The sequence below is a fragment of the Tachypleus tridentatus genome, chromosome 8, assembly GCF_004210375.1.
Source record: "Tachypleus tridentatus isolate NWPU-2018 chromosome 8, ASM421037v1, whole genome shotgun sequence".
Lineage (NCBI taxonomy): Eukaryota > Metazoa > Arthropoda > Merostomata > Xiphosura > Limulidae > Tachypleus > Tachypleus tridentatus.
The window spans coordinates 116,895,347-116,915,881 of record NC_134832.1 but is presented as its reverse complement, the minus strand read 5'-3'; the positions used below and the strand labels follow the sequence as shown (position 1 = coordinate 116,915,881).

The 20,535-nt window shown below is 35.0% G+C and overlaps 1 protein-coding gene across 4 annotated transcripts in view; it reads right to left on the bottom strand.

Annotated features, from left to right (window-relative positions):
• The window catches only part of LOC143223287 (protein disabled-like), a 59,522-nt gene that overhangs the window by 21,834 nt on the left and 17,153 nt on the right, over positions 1 to 20,535 (bottom strand). For 3 of the 4 annotated variants that reach the window (XM_076451081.1, XM_076451079.1, XM_076451078.1), the window contains 3 exons: positions 17,957 to 18,081; positions 9,039 to 9,128; positions 6,919 to 7,053 (listed from right to left, as the gene is read on the bottom strand). In XM_076451081.1, coding sequence (XP_076307196.1) covers positions 6,919 to 7,053; positions 9,039 to 9,128; positions 17,957 to 17,986 — 255 coding nt within the window. In that variant the 5' untranslated portion in view covers positions 17,987 to 18,081. Of the gene's footprint in view, positions 1 to 6,918; positions 7,054 to 9,038; positions 9,129 to 17,956; positions 18,084 to 20,535 lie in introns of all 4 variants that reach the window. The other variant, XM_076451080.1, reaches the window with a different exon arrangement.

Genomic DNA, 20,535 nt, shown 5'->3' with positions numbered 1-20,535 from the left:
TCCAATTGTTGGTATTCTTGGGGAACAACAAACAGATAAACATGAAAACATGGAAAACTGGAACTACTAGTTTGATAGCATCTTTGAGCAGAAAAGCTCTAATTTAGCCTCAAAAAGGTGAATGTGAAAAACTGGAAGTCTAACCGATGTTAACAGCAGAAGAAAACCATGTTCTCCAGAAAAATCATTGGGTGAATGGCAAAAAGCATCTGATAACAGTTGTAAAGAAGAAAGATAATGTAAAACTTGTATAAGAGAGATTAATCTTTGAGAATTGGATATGAAACAAAAGCCTCAGGTACCACAGAGATAAAAGGAGACTCAAATGTTAAAAACCCAAATTAAAACTGGGAGAATGATGAAAAGCCAAAGCATTTCATTCAGGAACAGAAGAGGAAGAGGCAGAGCAGAACCCCCAAAAACTGTGATAAAATTCTTTGAACATGAACCTCTATATCTGGGGAGCAGGTGGACAAAAACAAGAAGAGAACAAATCATAAGATAAAGAAGAAAGTTACAAGATATTTCAAACCTGATCAATTAACTGTAAGAATGGCACTGAAGGTTGAACATTCTCTATTATCGCCTGAAAAGAAGGCTGGTTGGTTTGTTGGTTGATTTAGTGTTTTATGGCACAAAGCAGCTAGGCTGTCTGAGCCAAATATTGAATAAAAAAGTAAAATTAAATTCAGTAAAATTCATAAAAAGAAGTTAAGGTAAAACAAAACAAAGTTAAAAAAATAAATAAATAGCATAAAACCAATGTTCACATCTATCCTACAATGTCAAGAGAAAAACTACAACAATTCAAGTTGTAAAGGACTTTCTGTAGCATGACAATAATAATTGTAACTCGCCAGGAAGACACAGGTAAGTACAAAAACCACCGTCAGTCACCTGACGTTGGCTTTTCCAGTCCTGGTTTCAAGTTACTTAATGTTACGGTCAGTTTCTAATTTAAAATTGAACTAGATGAACTGCGATTTTTAAAAAAAGAGTAACATTAGAAAGGTGTAAAGTATATATAAAAAACTTAAATGGCATTAAAAAGATTAATGGCCTTTAAAAAACTAAAAACATTACCAAGGTGGACAGTGTCACCATCACTAATAACACTAATGTTATGGACAAACCTTGGGATAGAACAAGCTTAAAATGGTGCCGTCATTGTGAATCATAATGATGACAAGAAAGTAAAATGTGGCTTATTGTGATCTGAGTGTCACACAAACTACACACTCATGCATCAGTTCCAGAAAAAAGAAAACGATGAGTTAAAAAACTGTGACCAATGCGTAGTCTAGTTAGAACAACTTCCTCTTTCCAATTCTTATGGGAACAAGATGATCAAAGTCCAATATAAGGTTTCATTTGGAAAAGGCTGTTTTCACGTTGCTCACTTCAAGTTGACTGCCAGCTGGCACGGAGCCGAGCCTTGAATACAGGACCATAGTCCATGTATGGGATAGGCACAGCGGTGATAGTGCCCGAAGCAGATAGACTTAGCTGCAGCATCAGCTAGCTTATTTCCGTGAATACCAACATGGGGCGGTATCCAGAAAAACTGGATAGAAGTAGATATTAAAGAGAAATGGGCCAGTTGGTTTTGAATATTGGCGAGAACAGGGTGTTAACCAATGTGAAGCGATTCCAGGGCCAGTAGAGAACTAAGCGAGTCAATGTAAATTGTGCAGTTCTACTATTGCTTAGCTTCTATGTGATCCAGAGCAAGAGAGAGAAATGGCATACAGTTCGGCAGTGAACACAGAAGCTGTAAAGAGGATTCCGCATGCAACCACAAAAAATCATGGCAGAGCCCACACAGTCACCTGATTTCGAATGTGTGGGATATCTACGAAAAGTATCCCAAGCTCGTTTTTGAGCCTTCCATGCCATGTGACAGGCAGGATCCTACCATGGATGAGGATATAGTGGAAAACGTGTCGAGGTTTTAGGAATACATTGAGCAGCTGCTCGTATAATAAGTCAGTTACTGCTGCCACACAGTCATCTATTGATGGCTTACAGAAAATGGCAGGATAAAGTGCTGTGAGGGCAGTGACAGAGGGCCAGTTTGCTTGATCCAGCTTCCACTGGGGCATGCGGGTTGGGTGGAATCGACCACAGCCAGTTTCTCTCAAGATTATAGGAAAATGATCACTGCCTCGTGGATTATTGTCAACCCTCCATGAAAAATTGGAAAATAATGAAGAGAAGCAAATTGAGAGATCAATAGCAGTAAAGGACTGACATGGAAATAAGTAGGAGAACCAGTATCGAAAAGAGAAAGGTTCTGGTCAGAGAGCATATGCTCTACAGAGTGACCCCTCCTATCAATACCAGCACTTTCCCAGAGGGGATGATGTCCATTAAAGTCCCCCCAGGATGAAAAAGGGAGATGGCAACTGTTCAATGAGAGCATCAAGGTCTGATTGATCATATGTCTCTCCAGGTGACAGATAGATAGAACAAACAGTGATGGTACAACCCAAGGAAACAAGAATGGCTATGGCCTCCAAGGGTGTGTCGAGTGGCAAAGACAGGGTGGACACATGCTGATCAACCGACAGTCCCACCCCTCCATGCACTCATCCATCACACAGTTTGTAATTTCTGTATAAAGAAAACTGCCGAAAGGTGATTGTATTGGCAGGTTTCTTCATTTGTCGTTTGCTTGTATCACCTCACATTGAAATAAACATAAACCAGGTCTCATTTAGGAAACTAACCTCTGCCAAACCAAAACCTGCTTCTCCATGGCCAATCCCATGACTTGTGTAATAGGGTTAAACATGTGTCCAGACAATCCAGGAGAAAACAGAGTAAACTGAATTCATAATTTGCTTAAAAAAAAACAACAACAAAGGAACATGTATAATAATCTCTGAACTGCAAGCAAACTGAAAAATAAATGAAGAAAAGAAAAAATGTATATTTGTATATGGAAACAATAAATTTCCACAAAAAAAAGTCAACAGCAAGGAAGAAATACATCCAACTAATAGTGTGCTACTCATAAAAGTGAGGCACACAGAATGTAATATAGAGGGAGCCTGTTGCTCAGAAAGCACATTTCGAGCCCTTATTGTAGATGGTTGTCACATATACCATGCATGCTAAATAAGCAGCAGGAACTAAGACATATAATAAGGCTAGTGCATCAAGCAAGAATTAAGATTTTTGATGTGTTAGAGGGCAGTCTAAAATGAATAGCAGTTTTACATGCGAGACGAGATATATGTCTTATCAGAAACAACTGTTAGCTAACGTATTCTTTGCACGTAAAAGTTTAACCCTTTTCAGATGGGTCACAGATCAAAGGCCGTGTCATCTCATTTGTTAAATCACATTCAAAATTTTACTGAATGATTTTATATCACAAGTTTAGTTTCAAATAGTAGATTATAATTCAAGTTTTCATATCACACATTAGTAGTTAATTTGTTATTTCAAAAGTAAAATGTTTAAAAAACACACCTAAATGTTGATTTTTGTGAGTTACATTGTGTATTAAAAGCAGCACACTAATTCAAATTAGTGTGTGATGTCAAACTACAAAGTCAATACTTTTGTATGAATTAGAATCTCAAATTACTAATACTAACAAGCTGCAATATAAAATAAGAACCTCCTATCTTTTCTCTTTGCTGTGATATTGGTAATGTACTGAATCAAACACAGTGGTCCATTCACCTCTTTCCATTTTTGAAAACTGTTCCTTATATATGCTAATTTCTATAAATGGCATGCAAATAATCAATCAAAAGCTCAGAATGCCCCTTTAGTGGTTTTCTGAGCTTTGTTCAAATATGAAAATGACATCTCTTTCGTTTTAGACAAACCTTCATGCAGGTAAGTCAAGTCTTTAGCTTGTTCTAAATTTGATATTCTTTTACATCCAAATACAGTAAACTTCTAAACTTGATAAAATATAATGACATTCTATGATATCAATATAGTATTTTACTATTTCCTGGTTATTCAGATGTAAATATAAACCCTAGAAAAATTAATATATTTCACATCCTTCACATGCAAAATTTCTTAAGGCTTAGTAAGCTCAGACAAACATCAACCAAGTACAAAGACTGTAAGAGGAAAAGATAATTTATTTACCACTGTTTTAATTTTCATGAAAATTAAGAACTTGTTTGTGACTAGCAATAATCAATATACATATATAATTTATAATAACTGAAAAGTGACTGTATTTTACAAAATACTAGTGCATTAAAACACAGCCAGGACAGACCATTTTGTAAAGGCTAAAGGTTAGTTTTATATGGATTTAGTAGCATGAGTACACATGCACTTCATCATTGTAGCTTCTGTACTATTAACCAGGCAAAATTAGGTTAACATGATAAAAATAAATTACAATGCATAAAGTTATGAAACTTAAGCTATTTAATCTAAACATTTGTTTTCACATTATAATTCATAGTTATTCCACAATAAAAAAGACAATTTATATTCATTTCTTCATTTTCTAAGGTGGTTACAAGATTGAACAAATTAATTGAGCCCATAGAAAGATTTGTTAGGGAAAATAACAGATCAAGTTTTTTCTTAAGAAACATTTAATAGCTATTTGGACATTGTATTTCAAATGTGAAATTTGGGAATTTTCTGATGCACAAAAGTATTTTTAATCTTAAAATGAAAATTACTTTGCATGTTGGATATGAAACATGTGAAAAGTAAAAAGCTATGAGAAAAATGATGCTTAACAAACCTCAAGACTTAATTTAAGAAAAAAATCAATATTTTACATATGAAAGCATGGTAATGTTCCATGATAATCTGAAAAATTTGATGAATGTAAACTTACCAGTTTAAAAGTTACAGCACAGAAACTATAACAAGCACAAAATGGTTACCATACCAGTGCTGAAAAACAGTTAAGTTCCTCTTGAAACTCTGCTACGATTTCCAACAGTTTCTCTTTCCCTTTATCTATTGTCTCTACTTTAATAAAAATTACATCCATCTTCTCCAACAAGAAAAAAAAAAAAAGAGTTAAGCTCCTCTTGCAATCCTGTTACCATTTCCCATAGTTTCCCCTTCTCTTTATCTATTGCTTTTACTTTAACCCCTTTTGCAGTAGGTCATGGGTTAAAGGAAATGTCATTGCCTTTGTTGACTTGCATTCAAAACTTATGGCATTACTATTTTATGAATTTATGTCAGTAAGTTTGGAATGAAATTGAAAATTATATTTCAAGCTTTAGTATTATATTAAAAAAAAAAGACACCTGAATACAGATTTTAGTGAGTTACATGGTGTATTGAATGCAGTATTGTTTAAAATTAGATGTTTGTAAAGTCAAAATACTAAATCTGTAGTTTTGTACAAACTGAGAACTCTAGTAATATTGACAAACTAGAATATAAAATAAGAACATTGTATCTTTCTATTTTGGTCAGATATGGCTTATGTACTGAATCAAACACAGTGGCCCTGTTAAACTCTTTCCATTTTTTGAGACAGTCCCTTATATACTCTTATCACAGTATATGATATGTGAACAATCAATCAACAGCTCAGAATGTCCTCAGAGTGATTTTCCCAGCCATTATAATCTTTAAAAAGCTACCACATGTTTTCCATGAGGTAGGCAAAGTTTTCAGTTTGCTAAAAGTTTCATATTTTTTTAAATCTAAATACATTTTAATTTCTAAGCTGAAAAGAAATATAGTGGAATTCTGTGGTGTTAGTGTAGTTATTTATGATGTTTTTTGTTTTTCAACTTTACATATAAAACCTAAACAAAAAATTTGCTATCCTCCATGTGCAAAATTTTAAAAGATTTATCAACAGTAACCAAGTACAAAGGTCACAATGAGAAGAGACTGTTTGCTCTACTTCAATTTATTTTTCTATATCTTAAGAAATATAAATTCAATTTATTTCTAAATAGCAATAATCTATATACATACGTATAATAATTTAAATGTGACTGTATATTACAAAATACTAGTCCACTAAAACACAGCCAAAACAGAAACGACAAGAGGTCAGTTTTAAATTATTGGATACACAAGTGCACATTCACCCCGTCAATGCAAGTTATCTAATGTTTCCTAGGCATGACTGGAAGGTCAGTATAATAATAAATACTACATATAAATGTAAATATATGTATACAGAGTTATGAGATTTAAATTACTAAAGATTTGTATTTTCATGTTATAATATTAAGTCATTCTAGCACGAAAAAAAAAACATTCGTAATTGTTTTTATGGTGGTTATGAGGTCAAGTGTCAGACAGTATAGAATATATAAAATAACAAAAAAAAGTCTTATTGAAAACAAATATTTGAAATGTATTTAGGTTTTAGAGATTATGTAAATAATATTTGAGATTTTTGGGATGAAGAACAGTTTTTATTTTTTAACCATAACATAAAATTACATATTTTACTCAGACTTATAACAAAACAAACTATTTTCACAAACAAATCTTTAGTAAACATATTTCATTTAAAAAAGCTTAATGTTTTTATACAAAATACTTGTAACTTTTGCCAAAAGTCTACCAAATTTTATGAAAATACACATGTTGTATCAAAATGTATAGTGCAAATACTTAACATGTGAAAATGTGTACACGAATTCCTGTACATTATACCAAGCCTGTAGCAAAAGGTTTAATTAACATAGCATCCATCTTCTCCACCATTCTACAAACTATACAAGCACATTGCTCATCTTCACTATTAACTTCCTTAGAATATAGTGAAATACATGAAGAAAATGATTATAAAAACTTTTAAACAATTTTAAATTGATGTGAAATAAGTTAACAATATTGTACATTATATTGTTTTAACCACAACTAATAAACAAAAGGTCCATACATAAAAGTGTATAAATATACAAATTGTCACATTAGTTATGAGTCTTGTTAACTTACTGATTTCTCTGTCTTGATGGCAATAAACCTGTGATATTCATCTTCAGTGTTAAAGATGTAACCAAAAGCTCTAGCATCACTGATGTCTTGAGAAATAAAAGAAATAGTATGCACTGGATGATGATACAACTCCTCCTGATGAAACAAGGTAAGGAATAATTATAAATACTGGTTCATCTACATCAAGTCTGAAGGTGTACTATTGATTAATTATGTTATATCTACAAATACCAAAAATACTTAGTAAAACTATGTACATATATTGTTACAGAGAAAGGAGAAAATTTTAAGTAGTAAAAACTATCTTTATTCATTAGAAAGGCAAAAGAGCAGAAAAGCAAAAACGCTTAGGGATTATAAATTAAGGTGGGGAAAAAAAACATTATAAAAGAAGACCATACCCTTAACTATGCATATTTCAATTAACTATAGTTTTTATATGTATTTTAAAGAAATGATATCCAGAAAAATATAAATTACTTGAAAAATTATATTAACAGTGGAATCATGCAAAATTTATGAATCAAATACTTCATAATACTATACAAACAGTATAGTCTTACATATATCAGTGTTCTAAAGCACCTATAGCAGACTCAAATACATTATCAGATTGTTCAAGTCCATGTTGCCACATCCAGTCATACACTGTCTGATGACTGTGCATCTTGACAACAGATAGCACTGCTGTGTAATTTCTACTGCAAAAGATTATGCATTAAGACTGTCATGTCTAAACTTCAACCCTCCTTCCAGTTGGCTTTTCAGTCATACAGAAATCCACAGAGAGACACAAGAAAAATGGTTGATAATGAAACAGCATGAACAGATGTTTCATTCTCCAGATGCCTGATGTATGTGAGAATTGAATGGATATAACATGGAAGCAGCTCATATATATGCAACTTGTATCACATTCCCATTGGAAATTCTTGATTATGTTACATACTGGTGAAATTCCAAATGATTTTTGTATTCATAGATTCCCTGTTGCTGCAAGACACTACACTTTGCTTAATGCTGCTGGATTTGACTTACTGCTAGTATCTTTCTGGATGGTCCTACTGCCTCAAGATGATTCATATTCCTCTGTTTTCAGTGTCACTAAATGCAAGGGATATCCCATTTTGGAAATTCTAAATCAACATAAAAATCCTTTATGATCTTTGACATCAGAAAAATGACTGTTACATGACATTTCCAAAAGTGATCAATTTTTGATGGCTTCTCAATACCTACGAAATATCAAATGATGTAAAGATGTAGATCTGATACATCTTATGCCACTATAAATTTATATCAATTGCCATATAACTTGGGAATTTGCATATCAAATATTGTTTTAATATAATTAATGTACTTTATCTCTCTGTACATACATATCCAGTACACACTGAAATGGTCAAACACTACCTGCTAAAGACCAAAATGCTTCATCTTGCTCTACCTCATACACATTCAGATGCCCTGAGTAATATAGATCCAAATGTTTAACATGCCCTACATTCTGCAAAATGAAATTCTTTACAATAACAAAATTTCTCCAGGCCCAAATATAGTTTATTATGCTGTAATTGCTACATTCTCAAATATTCATTACTAAAGGCAATTTGACGATCCAAAGGTTCTTCAGTTGTTTAAATATTTTTGATAATCACATGAATAATATACAAATTATCTCATTCTGTTATTATTCACTGAAGACTGAGGGTTGACTTCAACTTCACGTCAGGTTTCATGCATCTTCGAGTCTTATGTCTGTCTTATTCAGACCTCTAATTTTTTAGTTTCTGTCCTAAGTAATACTGTTATTGGCTAGCATACCAAGCAGTAAATTCAAAAAGTGAGGATTTGTATACCATTTCTACAAAAACACACTCCAAACTTTTAGGGGCTGCAGCTCCTTTATAGTTAAAGTAACTCAAGAATATTCAGTGGGTCATATTGATTAGTTGCCTTCCCTCTCGCTTATGAGTTTAAATTACAGATGGCTAGCACAAATGCACATTGTATAGGTTAATGTGAATATCTATAACTAAAAGTTCTTGAAAATTTTAGATTTCTTAAGTTGATATACAATACTCTATAACTAATATAATGAAGTTGTTTTTGAAACTTACATTAGTTTTCTCATCTTTAATTTTAATTCCTTCTAGAGAAACGTTCAGAGTAATTCGATGCTTGTGTTCACCAGAACTTCGAACAATAGCCTATAACATAATCACAATAAGGAAACAAAATCTAAAACATAACTTTGGCAGGGAATGAATAATAAATACATGTCTTAAGTTTTCTTTTCTCATACAATGTATTACACTAACTAATTTATTGTAAAGATTTAACACTATCTTTCTAGCTTCAAATTAAGGTAAAAGCCTTAATATTCGAAAATAAAGCAACACAAATAGCCCAAATTTAGATAGCATCTTTAAACATCTTTATTTCCTTTTGATATGTTTTTGATCTTAAAATAAAAATTTCTACCCACATTTCTTATTATGTTAACAAAAGATATAATTTTTTTGTACTGAAATGTATTTATGATAGGTACTTCCCTTTTCTCCTTAGATTAGCTATACTCATTCAGTGCTGCTCTCCATATGCAATTTTTTTATGCATGCCATAAGATTTCTGCTTCCCCCCTATTGAAATCAAATACTTTCAACTTGTCTGTCATGTAAAACATCACATGTCACTATTCCACCAACAGGTGTGTGACCTATCAGAATAACATTTTGGTTGGTTGGTTGACTTAGTGTTTTATGGCACAAAGCAACTAGGCTATCTGTACCAAACATCTGGTAAAAAGTTAAAATTAAAGTAGCTTTAGTAAAATTCATAAAAGGAAGTTAAGGTAAAACAAAACAAAGTTAAAAAAACACAAATAACATAAAACCAATGTTTACATCTAGTCTACAGTATTTAGAGAAAACCTAAAGTAACACAAGTTGCAAAGGACTTTCTGTAGCATAACTGTAATTATCATAACTCACCAGGAAGACTAACAGGTAAGTACAAAACCACCGTCAGTCACCTGAAGTTGATCTTTCCAGTCCTGGTTCAGAGTTACTTGACATTATGACCATTTTCAAAAAGTAAAGTAATAACAGTTTTAAAAGACTTGTAGCAAAATTTTAATAAATGACCAGGTTCACTAATGGGTAGTTCAAACAGCAGAGTTAGTCACCTGAAGTTGGCTTTTCTAGTCTTGGTTTCGAGTTATTTGACGTTACAGCAATTTTCTAACTTCAAATCAAACTAGATGGATTGTAACTCTTAAAAGGGAATCACATTAAAAAACACTTAAATAGCATTACAAAGATTAATGGCCTTTAAAGAACTAAAAACATTTCCAAGGTGGACAGTGTCACTATCACCAATAACACTGTCTAACATTATGGATAAACCTCCAGACAGAACATGTTTAAAATGGTGTTGTCATTGAGAGTCATAACAGTAGCAAGAAAGTAAAATGTGGTTTATTGTGGCCTGAGTGTTACACAGACTACACATTGGTGCATCAGTCCAGATAAAAGAAAATGATGAGTTAAAAAACTGTGACCAATACGTAGTCTAGTTAGAAAAAATTCCGCTTTCTGATCCTTACAGTAGCAAGATGGCCAAAGTCCAAGAGAGGGTTTTATTTGGAAAAGCTCGTTTTCATGTTGCTCACTCCAAGCCGACTGCCAACTGACATAGAGCCGAGCCTTGAATACAAAACCATAGTCCACATATGGAATAGGCACAGCAGTGACAGTTCCAGAGCAAACAGATTTAGCTGCAGTGTTGGTGAGCTCGTTCCCACGAATACCAACATGGCCCAGTATCCAGAAAAACTGGATAGAAGTAGATGTTAAAGAGAAATTGGTCAGTCAATTTGTGTACTGCTTAGCTTCTATGTGATCCAGTGCAAGAGGAATGGCATACAGTTTGGCAGTAAACACAGAAGCAGTAGAGGGGGATTATGCACACAACCACCAAACCACAACAAACCATTGCAGAGCTTATACAGTCACCTGATTCTGAACCATTTGTATAAATAAGAATGGAAGGATGTTTCAAAAGATCTTCAGCAAATAACAGACAGTATTTCCAATCAGAAGTGTTTGCTTTTCTCAGATAACTTAAAGATAGGTCACATTTGGGGACTATAAGAAGCCATGGTGGGATGAGCTGACCAGTGGATACAGACCCAATTCTTCCAACTGCACCTGGATACAAAGCCAAAGGAGCAAAAACAGATCATCTGTTCTGAAAAAGTATGGCCCACCGAGAAAGGAAAAACACAACCCCAGGTGGGATGCTTTGGTAAGGAACAAAGTTTCGAAGCATATAGTAAAGATAGTTGCAAATGCTGGAGGTGCAAAGGAAGTTCATACGCTCTGAACTGGAGAAGTGCAGAGCCCAGGTCCTTGATGATGAATGGGGTCCAGAATCTTTAAAGCCAAGGTCCTGGCAGAGCCATAGACCAGTGATCCATAGTCAAGTTTCAATCGAATAAGAGCACAATATATCTTTGGCAAAGAACATCGATCTGCTCCCCAAATGGTGGAAGAGAGGACAGAGAATGTTCAGTGCTCTTGTACATTTATCCTGTAGCTGCTTGATGTGTGTTATAAAGGTCAGCTAACGATCAAAGATAAGCCCCAAGAACTTTGTCTCAGGGACCACAGGCAGCACAACTTCACCAATATGGAGTTCAGAATCAGGATGAATATCCCATTGGCAGCAAAAGTGCATGCAAACAGTTTTAGAGTGAGAGAAGATGCAGTTCGAGAGTGTGGGATACCTATAAAAAGTATCCAGGCCCATTTTTGAGCCTTCTGTGCCATGTGGCAGGTAGGATTCCTCCATGGACGAGGTTTTTGTGGGAAACATGTCAATATTTTAGGAATACAATGAGCAGCTACTTGTATAATACAGTCAGTTACTGCTGCCACTCAGTCATCTATTAATGGCTTACAGATGATGGCAGGCTCAAGTTCTGTGAGAGCAGTAAAAGAGGGCCAGTTTGTATGATCCAACTTCTACTGAGCCACTCAGGTCAGGAGGTATCGACCACAGCCAGTCTCTCTCAAAATTATAGGAAAATGATCACTGCCTCATGGATTATCATCAACCCTCCATGAAAAGTGAGACAATTGTGAAGGGGAGCAAATTGAGAGATCAATAGCAGTAAAGGACTGACTAGATGCATGAAAATAAGTATAAAAACCAATACTGAAAAGAGGAAGGTTGTGATCAGTGAGCATATGCTCTACAGAGCAGCCTCTCCTATCAGTATCAGCACTTTCCCAGAGGGGGCGATGTCCATTAAAGTCCCCCAGGATTAGAAAAGGAGAAGGCAACTGTTCAATGAGCGCATCAAGGTCTGATTGGTCATAGGTCTCTCCAGGCAACAGATAGAGAGAACAGTGATGGTATGAAGGAAACACGGATGGCTACGGTCTCCAAAGGTGTGTAAAGTGGCAAAGACAGGGTAGGCACATACTGATCAACCAAGAGTGCCACCCCTTCATGCACTCATCCAACACACAGCCTACCATTTCTGTACAGAGAAAACTGCTGAAAGGTGACTGTATCAGCAGTTTTAAGAAATGTTTCCCATAAGGAAAGACAAACAGGATGGTTGGAAGCAATCAGTGTTTTGATTTCATCCAGATTAGAACCTAAACCTTGACAGTTCCATTGCATCAAGTTGGCCATTTTTATTTATATATATAGGCGAATTGGGTGGAGAACCCTTCAGTTTACGACCATGTCTTTTTTTTCTATACTAACTTTATTCGAGAGAGGTCTATAGACCTCCATGAATCCTGCCCTGGGTCGAATAGGCAGGTCTTTGCTGTTGGAAGGGGATTACAGTAACTGAGGACGTGAACAAATGATCATTTTGTATCTTGGGGTGGGAGAAGAAGATGTATTCGAGGAAATGCCTGTACCTAAAACCAAAGGAATTTGATTTTGGGGTTTGTTGGAATGTATGTAAGGGACAGAGATGGGTGATGAAGTTACTTCATCAACTTTTTAACCATGGAGGTCAAAAGACTTTCCATTTGTTTTCAGAACAATTCTTTTGAAGGCACAGAGAGATCTGTCTGCACTCCCATTGTAGTAGTGGAAAGAAGTGCAGCAGCATACGTCCGAGATGAAGTGGTGGACAGCAACTTTTGAGCATCAGGATAAGTAATGTTATGAATCGTTTTCAAATGCTGTACCTCTTTTTCCTCTAACCATTTAGGGCAAAAATAAAAGTAGGATGGGTGAGAGTCATTGCAGTTGATGCAATGAGGGTACATTTCACACTCATAGACATCATGGTCCTTGCAACTGCAACAAGCACACATCAAGGAATCACGACATGATATCTTCGAGTGACTGAACCGATGACACTGGAAACATCAGAGAGGGTTGGGAATGTATAGCTGTACCCTGCAATTAAGATAACCTGCCTTGATGGTGACAGGTGGACATGGTGATGTAAATGTCAGAAGGAGGACATTGGTTGGCATCATAATTCCGTCTTTGCGAGTGGAGATACACCTCACTGCAGAAACTCCTTGAGTGGAGAAACCAGCGAGAATCTCCGACTCTGAGATGTTCTTCAAATCTCTCTCAGCAATAGCTTCTCATGATTAATTCAAAATAGCATGAAGTGTAACCTCTATAGGTATATCCCCAACTGCTTTTGAATGCATGATGAGTTCACTGTGTTGAGATGTGGATGTTTCCACCAATGTCACCAGATCAAAGCTTCTTCACTGACCTTGGAGAGCCAGCAAGTCCCTCTAGTCCCTTCTGAATGAAAAAGGGAGACTTTTGCCTTAAAGGTGTGTCTGAAAGAGAATGTAGTATCAGAAAACGAGGTACAGGTGTTATAGGTGTTGAAGATTGCTACTCAGAATCTTCTAGACGTGGACGTTTACCTATGGACTGTTTTTCACTATTTTACTTTAAAATTTTATTTGGGGGATCTATAATAATAAAAAAGGAAATTTTAGTGCCCACTAACCCCACCCACCATGGAGCCCTATTAGGGGACCCACTACAATGTCAAACAAGGATATTGCAGCAATGCCAGGATTTCGTGAGCACTATACCCAAACACCAGCATCAGATATAAAGTCCACAACACCTGTTGAGAACATCCAACACTGGTACTTGGTTGACCCTAGCCCAAGAGGACCAGCCAACTGACCCAGGGGGCACCCCAAGGCCACCCATCTGCAGGAATTCAAGGCCAAAGTGGTGTGTTAGGATTAAACCCCTCAACCACCAGGATCCTCTTCTCCCCTTCATGGGTTGCCACACACTGCAAACATGTGGGGGGATGTTTAGATCCCAGAGGAGGTAAAGTGAAAGAACAAAACCTTTCCTGGGAGGTCCACTCACCACGTACAGGAATCCATACTGAGGAGAAACATTTTGGTATAGGAAAATCATAGCTTCCCTTCTCTCACAAGATTAGCTAGAATCCCACATTGGTTAGGTAGTAGGACATGACATGAAATGACATAGGTATACCTTGAAAGCATTCAAAAATACCTCTGGTAGTGAAAGTGTTAAATTCAAAAATCTGACGAGGGGAAATGCACCACTTCAGAATGAGGTATAATCTTCACCTATCCATGGGACAGAACTGTATTATGATAGTGATCCTAGCCAAGTAAATACATATGTAGCTTAATCTCACACAGTATAAAAGCAAGTTATACAAAGGATGTGTCCCTAAATGTAGAGTGACTAGGGTATAACAGACTGTATTTGGAAAGTCAACTACATACAAAACACATACTGCTCAGAACTGACATTTACACAAGAATAGGTTGAGGATCATATCATCTTCATCTTATGTTCAAGAAACTGGGGGATCTAAAACCACTCTTACTCCTAAGCATGATGTGTTAACTTTGAGTTATCAATATGGGGAGTGGGGGGTATAATAGCTCCCAACTGATGGAGTGAACTGCATTTTAACATCTGTCTGTGTGTGTGTGTGTGTTAGTTACATATTGGAAGATATCACGTGAAAAACATGTGCATAACACCACCATCCAATTCAGTACTACATGTCTATAGTCATCTTTGTACAGAATCCATTCGACAGCTTGGAAGTGTAAAATGGTAAAAACTCCCATGCTCTACTTGAAGAAATAGGGATGACCAGGTGTTGGAGAGTCCACAGGAATGTCATCATCTAAGATAGTACAATGGATGACCGTGAAACCATATTTTGAAAAGCAGTCCATATCAATTTATTCAATACAAGGCATGGCAGGGCTGTGCAACTATCCCCTTCTACTCTACCCATGCAGCCCATAGGTTGTTGAGTCTGGTATGGACAAGTTTATGAAGCAATTTCATCACATGGTTATTCACCTACAAGCAATCTTGTGAAACAACACATCCAAATAGTGAGCATTGCAAAGTCATGAAAGATAAAGTGAAAGTCAACATGGCAATGTAGTAAATATCTCAAGTTGATGAATACCTGGTCAAGCACCATTTGTCACAGAGTAGGATCCATATAATGAGTAAATAAAGCAATGGCTCCTGAAAGAAAAAGAAAATATGAATATTACCTTTCTCAGTTAAAGTCACACTGAAGCCTGAAGAAAGGCCAACAAAGAAGAAACTTCAATATATGGGGTAAATAGTGAAAAACAAACATACTAAGTGTAATCCACATTCTTGATTGTAGGATTTTTTCCAATGGTCAATGAAAATGAGATACTAGGGAAAAGGTTAGGTGTCAAATCTGATGAGAAAGCACCTGGAACAAATTTCAGGAGAAAAAATGGTTGGGCCAAACTGAGATGAGTATTAAAATGGACAACCAAGTGGATGAAATGCTACGTAGGTCAAAAGGTAGAATTTTTCCACACCTGATCACACCTGAGCAGCCAATAGAAGAGGCTGATGAGCAAGGCTTGTTGATTCCATTTCAGATTGAGACAGAAGTGGCCAGTCATCCATATAATGGTGAAATCACAACCTCAGAACATAAAATTGTGAGCAAAAGCCCTGACCATCCATTAGAAAACAGAAAGAGAAGAAGCAAGACCAAAGGGTAGGGTAAAAAGTTGATAAACCACCCCATGATGGATGACGTGAAAATACGGATGAGACTGTGGAGATACAAGAATATGTAGACAAGTACTGGCAATATCCATCTTGGTAATCTAAAAGCTCAACAAAATGCTCACTGTAGGGTGAAAAATGACTCAGTGGTAAAAAAAGCAATTAAAATTATGCAATGGAGGTGGAACAAACTGATAGCAGGCCTCTTGACAATGACAAAGAGACAGAAATGAAAACCTGGTAAAAGATGTTGGAAAAGTTTGATGGCTTACTGAGACAGTAGTTTTTGAGCCATCTTCAACAAATGCTGATTATTATTAGATCTCGAGACAGAGGGAAAGAAACTGGTATAAAAGACATGGGAGGAAAAAAAAAACAGAACCACAGATCCTTACAGTAAAATCTGAAAAGCCAAATGATGACAGCAATGAAATAAATCTGCAAGCCCAGCTGCCACAAAACCAGAAACCACTGGGTAATCTCCAATATTGTTGGCAATGCAACATGTATCACTGAAAAAACAATGAGACGAGACACCCCAAGAAGAAGGGACAGGTAAGGATTGGAAAATGGAATGGAAAACAGTAACAGGTATCAAGGTTTGAAAAGGTAGACTGTTGTTGTACCAATACAACTCATAATTTTAAAAAATCAGGGATCATGTCAAAAGTATGTCACTGCAGAACTGAGGCCATACATAAATCCCAAAGATTACAAATGGGCATGAGGTAAGGTTGCATAAGGACCTAGATGGTCCCATCAACAGAGATATTAAATAATTTTAAAGCCAGAGTCAAAGACAGCAAATGAACCAACCTGGGGAGGGGGAGAATGGAGAGGATGTCCCAAGAAAAACCCTCAAGATTTTGGGGGAAATCCTCAACGAGGAGATAAGTGGTTGATAGATACTATAAAATAATTTATGAAGGTAAGATAAAGGGAGGATAATTGGGCATGGATTAGACTTCCAAGAGGTTTGGGGGCAGCACCCCAACAGGCAAAATTGAAACTAACAATTGCAGATCCAGAAAAGAACAGTCTGTATGATGATATGCAAGAGCACACTAGTCTTAAGCCAATGGAGGTGAGGCATGCTAATCCCATCACTCAATTGTGAGACAAATTGGTCAGTATGTTCTCAAATATCCAGTGATGGGAAAAAAAAAAAAAAAAGAATGGGAAGACTGGTCAAGAGGTAAGAAAGAGCACAGTTCATAGAAAATAGGGAAAAGGGAAAAAATGTTAAACCTCTGAAAAATGAAATGTTTGGGAGGAAATGGGGCAAGAACTGGAGACAGAGGATGACTCCTGTAATGTTCAATCTCCCAGTGAATAACACTCACCATGTCACCCATACTGGAGGCCTGAGACTTAGCACTAGTTGCAGGTGTAACCCCCCCAAAAGTGGTAAAATGAATTTCAGAATTCATAATAAAGAAGAGTCAACAAATAGATAACAATGCAACTGTAATAAAGTGGTATTAGACTGAAGTTAAGAAACAATCTTAATAGAAACTAGAAATGAAAGTAAATGAAGACCAGTTCATAAATATGCTAAAGATGAAGGTGTAACTTTAAAAAAACAGAAAAAATACATCCAAGCATAAGCACTGCAAATGAGAAGTGACAGTTCAGTAGAGGTGTATAGAGGGAGTAATGTGAAGATGTCATGTTTCTATTGATGGAGTAGTGATAAATGATGATGGAATCATTCAATTCCAATATAGAAAGTATAAGGCATGTGGCATGCATAAATAAAAAAACTGCAAAAAAAGAGCAGCACTGGACAAGAATAATTAAACTTGTGAATGAAAAGAAGTTCATATCAGAAAAAATATATTTAGGTATTTACAGACCAATGTTCAACCACATTTACAAATTTATTTCTCAAGTGTTGACAAGTTAAACCTGAATAAGGCTTTCCTTTTAACAGTAAGTTATAATTATATCAAACAACCTTAAGTCGCTGCAGAGATTCTTGACACATCTTATCACCCTGTGCCTCGTTCACATCATCTTGACCAATAATCTTAGCCTTAAATTGTATTCCTTCTGCTTGAAACTTGGAGATGTCAGTTCTTTCTGAAAAAAACAAAAATCACATCCATAAACTTGCCTTAATTAATTACATTCAACTTGTACATATATTTATCTTGTTAAGCAATCTTCTGTGTAATTAGCCATATTTTAATAACTTAATAGAAGTTAAAAGTGAAACATTACTGGTGCACTTAATTGACCTGTAATGCTTCTACCACATACACTATGTTTTGAACAAAAATAAATGGCAATGGCTTATAACTAAGAAATGAAAACAAGTACAAACAACAACAAAAAAAAAACGTTAAAATAAATCAATGTACTGGTAAAAATGTATGAAAATATATTAACACTTTCTATGACCTCAAATCCCAAACAAGATTATAAACAGAAAATACTCAATTTTAGTACATTTTGATAGAACAGAATAATTAAACTTTTGTATATGAAACTTAGTAGCATTTTTCTTCTTCAAATCATTCACTGATACCACTAAAAAAAAAAACATAAAATTAATATTTACATATTTTAATTAAAACTACTTGCAAAGATAGTTTTAATATAACCTTAAATATAAAAACCTACAAGCATGACAAAAAGGTTCGAGACTTAACCCAGATTGGGCCAGAAATACAACGTGTAAACAATATCTTTCATTTATAGTATCTTACAGTTCATTATAAGCATTTTATTAGATTTATTTAAAGAAAATGTGACATACTTTATCAATTTAAAATAATGTGTGTGTTAACTTATACTTTGAATAAAAGGTGTTTCAAAAACTTTGATCATGGCCTAACTGTATTATCTTGTCAAACTACTTTGTTTCCTGGACAGTTATATACTTTATTACTTCCTATCCTCTATAATATTCAACCTCTTAGAAATTACAACTCTTGGACTGGTTGACTGAGGCTGTTTATAGTCCCCATCCATTTTTCAAACAAAAAACAGTAATCCTGATCCACATACAATGCTGATCCAAGGCTGAAGTTCTATCAACTGAGTTACATGTACTAGGACTAAACCACAGGCAAATAATCTCCATCCTTGCTGTCACAATAAAAAGGCTGCTTACCTATTTTAACATTTTACTAGATTTACAATGTTCACACAAATTTGGTATATACTTACACATGCACACTAATACAGTACATGTACACATTGATGAAGACAAAAATGTTTGGTTCTGGAACATCCACTAAATTTTAATGAATTTATAGTCCAGGAATGATATATGTACAAATAAAGTTACTAGCCATTTATCAGTTTGCTTTATACAATCAATATATCCAAGTCACTGATACAACTGATAAACTACTTGCAGTTTATACAACATTTATACAAGATGTGTTACTTGTGTTTAATTTTTTACATTATCATTTTAAGCACCCACATTTAACACTATAAAATGTTACACCTAGAATTAAACATTAAAAATAAGTACATGTATGTGTAAAATAATCATATCATAAAAAGTACAGAAATAGTTCTAGTTCATTTTGGACCCACTACATCACTATACGTATATGCCTAACAATTTAACATAACTCTAATACACACACAAATGAAAGTTCATACAAATCTTATAAACATTTGCACATGCAGCACAAGTTCTCAAGAATGGAGCATATTTACACATGAATATAACAAATTCTTACTCCTAGCTGGTACACAGTTATACATGCAAGTTCACACAATTCTACAATATGATTACATGTACAGGAATGTACCTAAATTCAGGACACCTTTACATAGATACATAACAAACATTTTTCACATTTACAAATGTAAAAGTTCAGATATTCCTCATGAAATAGTGCAAGATAAAGATCTCAGCTTTCAAAAAATCAACTTAAAAATAACCCTAGAACCTTTACAGGAGTTTGTTTAGTAAACTGTGCATGAATTTTGGTCCAGTATACTCAGTTGTTTTTGCTGTAGGCTTTGAAGAGAAATTTGACCAGTAGCTGTGAAAAGTCTGATAAAATCTCTCTTTCTCTTTCAAGAGTCAACATTTAAAAAAGTCCTATGTCTTGGTCACGAGTTCTTTTAGTAGGTATGCCTAGGTTTGAGTAAAATATTCATAGCTGTTTCTTCTGTAGGCTTGTGAAACCAGAATATGATAATAATATGAATAACAAACAGAAGAATCTTGAATTTTGTCTAACAATCAGAAAATCAACTTTTTAAGTTATTATCAATATTTTAACAGCCTTAGCCTTTGAAATGGGTCTTGAGTGTTGTTTCAGGAACAATTCTGCTTTTTAAGATTTTTACTCTTATGTTATATTATAATTATTGTGAAATTCTTGGATGATCACTATTATGAACCACTATCATGTGTCATAATGTGGATAAGAGGAAGCATAATTAAGTATTGGTTGATACAATTCTCTTCAGTCCTCAAGACAGCACTCTTTTGCAAGTATTAAAACTAACAAAAGTTAGATTTTATACACAGGAATAACCTAAATAGGGCAAAGTGTCATGTAC